At 37.8% G+C, this 6,270-nt stretch overlaps 1 protein-coding gene across 1 annotated transcript in view; it reads left to right on the top strand.

Moving 5' to 3' along the window:
* Positions 1–6,270, top strand: part of LOC106873499 (transient receptor potential cation channel subfamily V member 5) — a 45,579-nt gene that overhangs the window by 26,973 nt on the left and 12,336 nt on the right. The window contains exons 4-7 of the mRNA XM_052975686.1: positions 724–877; positions 2,553–2,654; positions 4,552–4,701; positions 6,223–6,269. Coding sequence (XP_052831646.1) covers positions 724–877; positions 2,553–2,654; positions 4,552–4,701; positions 6,223–6,269 — 453 coding nt within the window. The remainder of the gene's footprint in view (positions 1–723; positions 878–2,552; positions 2,655–4,551; positions 4,702–6,222; position 6,270) is intronic.

Raw genomic sequence — 6,270 nt, 5'->3', positions numbered from 1 at the left:
TATATATATATATATATATATATATATATCCACCATCCACTTCCTAGATCCTCTTCAAAATGGTTGACATTGACCCTTGCGGGTCAATGTGACTATTCAAGGGGTTGATAAATGCACATCTACTTAATTATTATTATTATTTATTTATTTTCTTGTACATGCCTGGGGGTCGATGAGGGGTTATAGATTCCATAAATGGGGTTGATGATCTAAACTTGGGGACCCTAAATGCTTCAGTCACTAATTGATAACTCACCACCACCACCACCAGTCATCCACTACCGGCCCTCTGTCTTTCACATCTCTGTCCACTGTTTCTCCTTTTTCCCTTCACTTACTTAGGTTCTTTGTGAGCCCTACTTCTCACAACGTCAGAGCCTAACTTGACTTCCATGGCTTGTAAGTGACCAAAACCTCGATACTCCTTTAATTCTCTGAACATTCACTAACCCATCGCAGGGTTGACTTCCTATCTACTACTGAAACTCATCTACAAATGAATGGACTGGAGCGACTGAAATGAAGTGTTTTGCTCAAGACCACAATGCACCACCCAAACTGGGAATTGAAACCACAATTTCACGATCATGAGTGCAACACCCTAACCACAAAGTACAAATATTGCCAAAATTAGCCAGAACTATCTTAAAACTGAATTTTTCTGTTTGATTGTTAATTCCCATAATATACATATTTTTTCTTTCGATCCAACTTGTAAAACAGGTACACCTATTGGGGAGAGTACCCCCTAGCATTTGCTGCCTGTGTTGAGCAAGAAGAATGCGTACGCATTCTATGTGCGAAAGGAGCAAACCCAAACTTACAAGACTCTAACGGAAATACCATCATGCACATCTTAGTCATAAAAACCAAACTGGTAAGTAAGATTCCACCAACAACATTGATTTATTTACTCTTTTTACTTGTTGCAGTCATTTGACTGCGGCCATGCTGGAGCACCGCCTTTAGACAAGCAAATCAACCCCAGGACTTATTCTTTGCAAGCCTAGTACTTATTCTATTGGCCTTTCTTGCTGAACTGCTAGGTTACGGGGACGTAAACACACCAGCATCAGTTGTCAAGCGATGTTGGGGGGACAAACACAGGCACACAAACATATACACAGACATACATATATATCCATATATACGATGGGCTTCTTTCAGTTTCCGTCTAGCAAATCCACTCACAAGGCTTTGGTCGGCCCGAGGCTATAGTAGAAGACACTTGCCCAAGATGCCACGCAGTGGGAACAACCCCAAAACTATGTGGTTGGTAAGCAAGCTACTTACCACACAGTCACTCCTGCACCTTTTTACAAACCTTTTCACTACATTTTAACCAGCTGACTTTTTACTATGCTTTGATACAGTTCTTTTTGTGTATTTCTAGCCAGGAATTGAAACCTTAGTCTAGATTCTTCTGTAAGTTTCTTTCCATTGTTCTCAGCATCCATACTTGGAAATTTATGAGAGCTAAATGTCATACTTTGCTAAACTTAGATAAGTCCTATTCTTTTATTCAATGTCTTCAGTTTTATTTATTTCAACACAAATAAATGCATTCATCTGAGATCTGTGTTGTGAGTTCAAACCACATCATGATCAACATTACTCTTCATCCTTTGCATCAGTGTCAATAAACTATCGATCCACGGTGATGGACAGAATTGCTTAGAGCGCTGAACAAAGTACCTGGCTGTATCTATTCCATCTCTGTGCTTTCTGAGTTCTAGGCTAATTAATAGAACCAACTGTGGTCATTCCAATTCATTACTATGTTTTTTAGAATCCAAATAGATGAAAAGTTAAGATTTCCTTCTTAGGCTGACCTGGGGCTAAATAACATGTTCTGCAAAAATCTGAACTCATTAGTAAAGCTTTCATCTCTCAGTAATCATTGCATCTTTCTCTCTTTTTTTCTCATACACTCCCTATCTCACTCTTTCTCTTTCTCTGTCATGTTCTCTGATTTTCTCTCTCTCTCCTCTTTCTTTATCTTTCCTTTTCTCTTTTGCTCTTTCTTTCTTTTTCTCTATCATCCTCTGTTTCTCTTTTTCTCTTCTTTTTCTCCCTTCTTTCTCTCCCTACCTTCTCTTGTTCTCTTTCTACTCTTTTCTCTCTTTCTTTCTTTCTACTCTTTTCTTTCTTTCTTTCTTTCTTTCTTTCTTTCTTTCTTTCTTTCTTTCTTTCCTTCCTTCCTTCCTTCCTTCCTTCCTTTCTTTCTTTCTTTTTTCTTTTTTTCTTTCTTTCTTTTTTCTTTCTTTCTTTCTTTCTTTCTTTCTTTCTCTGTCTGTCTCTCCCCACTTTTTCCTTCTTTCCCCACCCTCTCTTTCTCTCTTCCTCCCTTCTTCCCCCTCCCCACGTCTCCCTCCACTCTCTCTGACAAAAAGTCCCGATCCAAAAAATTTAATCTTCTCTCTCTCCAGCAATCTTTATTGATCCTATCCCTCTATCCCTCCAAAAACTGTATTATTCCCATATCACCCAAAAAACCACAACCAAGAATACAATAACGACCTGGTGTTCTTTTATTTACGGTTCTACTTCAGAAAATGTTCCTGCTTCTTTACTCGTTTGGTGCCCGTCTGTCTATCAAGAACCGTCAAGGTCTCACACCACTTGCATTAGCAGCAAAACTGGCAAGAAAAGAGGTAAAGAATCTTTACATTTCCTTTAAATTCCCTCTCAATTCTGTTTTGGTATATTTCTAGATTTACTTCCATTTACTTCTATAGATTTACTTCTAGATTTACTTCTAGATTTACTTCTAGATTTACTTCCATTTACTTCTATAGATTTACTTCTAGATTTACTTCTAGATTTACTTCTAGATTTACTTCTAGATTTACTTCCATTTACTTCTATAGATTTACTTCTAGATTTAATTCTAGATTTACTTCCATTTACTTCTATAGATTTACTTCTAGATTTAATTCTAGATTTACTTCCATTTACTTCTATAGATTTACTTCTAGATTTACTTCTAGATTTACTTCCATTTACTTCTATAGATTTACTTCTAGATTTAATTCTAGATTTACTTCCATTGTTGAACCACCCTGACTCACCTTGACTCTACTGTCCTTATCTTTTCGAATCTGAAAGGAAAACGAAGACCGTGGCTACCTTTTATTTTGTTTTCTACCCAATGTAACAATGGCAGGGTTGAAATGGGACTGCTTAAATAATGGTAGGCTGGAAGGTGACTGGAATTAGGGCTATCTCCTTAATAACATCAGATTACATGATTTAAATGTGGTAGCCAGCTACAAGACTAGGGTTTCAATCTGCAGTTATCCTCCTGATTGATCAATTCCAAAGTGTACACTCAAGTTGGTTTTGGTCATAAGAGCAGGTGTATGTTTTGAGATAAGGCTGATGCTTCAAGACCTGAACAGAAAGTTGGTGGTTTCTCCCCCGATTGGCTGGCGGTCCTGGCTATTGATCAGAAGGTTTTGGTCATGAGAACAGGTGTATGTTTTGAGATAAGGCTGATGTTTCAAGACCCGAAGAGGAAGTTGGTGGTTTCCCTCCCAATTGGTTGGGGGTCCTGGCTATTGATCAGAAGGTATGGCAGTCTGTGTGTGATGCTAGAGTTGAGTGCTCCAAACACAGGAGACTACATGAAGAGAAGAGAAAACATGCTAGCTGGGATGCTAGCTGGCACTCCATTGGTTACGACGATGAGGGTTCAGGTTGATCCAACCAACAGAACAGCCTGCTTGTGAAATCAATGTGCATGTGGCTGAGCACTCCACAGATGCGTATACCCTTAACGTAGTTGTCAGGGAGATCCAGCATGACACAGAGTGTGACAAGTGCTGGCCCCTTTGAAATACAGATACAACTCGTTTTAGCCAACTGAGTAAACTGGAGCAAGGTAAAGTAAAGTGTCTTGATCAAGAACACAATGCATCGCTGGGAATTGAACTTACAGTCCTAAGATTGCAAGCTGAAAGTCCAAACTACTAAGCCATGTGCCTTCACTGTCAAGGACAAGCACCATTTAAATGGCATACAGTAAAAATGTTGAGCTCTATGTATGGCTTTGGTGGCACACTGATCAAGTTAAACCAATTGAAATCATTCAATAGATCAATAAAATGTTCCTGGCAGCTGTGCTACACTCAGTGTTAATGATTAATGGCCATCATTTGAAACAGCTTGGTATTACAAGCTCGATCCATCAATGCTGTCATCTTTCATCACTTCTGTAAGTCGGGGTCCTTGAGGCATTGCTGCAGGGGTTGGAAGTGTTTAAAACCATCCGGCTGAAGCTGGAGTGCAGAAGAACTATGTCAGCATACACAGACGATGTCACCACCATTGTATCCCGTATGTTGGTCGTTGGTGTACCAACCTGCAGCTCGGTAACTGGAGAGGTGGGTCGGGCCTCATCCAAAAGCATCGTAGGGTGCTTGACTGGTGAGCCGATTAAATTGCTAGGGTAAGTAGAGGCATTCTATGTCTGCTCTTGTTGTTACTACTACTACTACTACTACTACTACTACTACTACTATTATTATTATTATTATTATTGTATGACAGATGTATGACCATATCATCAACTTGGAGAGAGACCAGTATTGGGAATATGGAGTGGTGACATGTCGTGGTTACCCTCTCAAGGAAATTGACACAATATCGGAGAATGGAGAAATCAACACCAATTCTACACTAAGTTTTGTTGTTTACGGGGTGAGTAGTACACACACACACACACACACATGCAATAAAGAAAGAGAGGAGATGTAAGATGAAAAAATTTATTTCACCAATTGACATCCATAACTATCAATTGGATTTATTGGATTTCAACTGCATCAGACTCTACATTGTATCCCTTTGTTTTTCATTTGTTTTAACTATGTGGATTGTAGCCTGATCCATTAAGGGAAGACTTTTACGAGTACCACCAGATTAGTTAAATCCATATATTGTAAATTTATATATATATATATATATATATTGATAAGAAGGACAACAAAAGAAAGAAAGAGACCTCGATATTATGCAAATAGAGGAATTTATCTGTAAAAACATGTGACACTTATTCAATAGCCATGATAAAACTCCGAGTTTCAGATGCCAGGGTGGGAGCCCACACCAACGTCTCTTCAGTTATCTAGCCATTGAAAATTCCTGTGGAAAATGACCGTTAAAAACAAAGGGAAATTACTGTGTAGTGACAAGGTCAAAACGTGTCTAAAACTGCGTATATTATCGCATGCACGCATGTATCCATATACGCACGCACACATCTCTATATACGCATGCATATATCTACATTACGCACGCATCCATGTGCACACTCACAAGCGCGCACATATAAAGTTCCTTGTACGTATCTATAAGCGTACAGGAAAAAACAGGGTGCATAACCTCCCAAGCTAACTTGTTACATCTATCGACTTTTCTTTCTTCCTTATAGCATACCTTGTTGTCAGCTGGGCATGCTGTATCTATGATCCAGGATCGTTTGCCTTCTTTCTTGTCTGGTTTTCTATTATTATTATTATTATTATTATTATTATTATTATTATTATTATTATTATTATTATTATTATTATTATTATTATTATTATTATTATTATTATTATTATTATTATTATTATTATTATTATTATTACTATTCAGTAGTCTTATTTTTATAATGTGCTCTCTGTGCCTTGGGTATGTGCTGTGGTTTGCTGTGATGGTCTTATGGTTACTGTATTGAAAGTGTTTTGCGTAGGATGTGTGCAGTGCCCAGTAGTGCAATTTTCTGTATGTTATATGTATTTGTTAGTCCTGGTGTTTTTGTTATGTATTTGTCTGAATATTTTTTTATCATACCTTATGCGCCAATTATGATAGGAATTGTTTCTGTTTTTAGATTCCACATTCGAGTTGCCTCTATTTCCAGATCTTTGTATTTTGAAAGTTTCTCCATTTCTTTTATGAGAAACTTTGTCATCTATTTGTATTGATACATCGATTAGAAAGCATTTTTTTCCTTCATGATCTCTGACAACTATATCTGGCCTATTAGCCTTAATTTCTCTATCTTTGTGTATTGGCATATCCCATAGTATTGTTGCTTTCTCATTTTCTGTGACCTTTTCTTCTTCTTCTCGCCATCGTCACCGTTGTCGTCATCGTCGTCATTGTCGTCATTGTCGTCATCGTCATCATCATCATCATCATCATCATCATTATTTACTCTCTTCATTTTTCAAGGACAAAGAGGAACACCTTTATATGATGGATGGTATTATATTCAGTCTT

This window comes from Octopus bimaculoides, chromosome 22 (genome assembly GCF_001194135.2).
Source record: "Octopus bimaculoides isolate UCB-OBI-ISO-001 chromosome 22, ASM119413v2, whole genome shotgun sequence".
NCBI lineage: Eukaryota > Metazoa > Mollusca > Cephalopoda > Octopoda > Octopodidae > Octopus > Octopus bimaculoides.
This window is presented reverse-complemented; position numbering and strand designations above follow the sequence as displayed.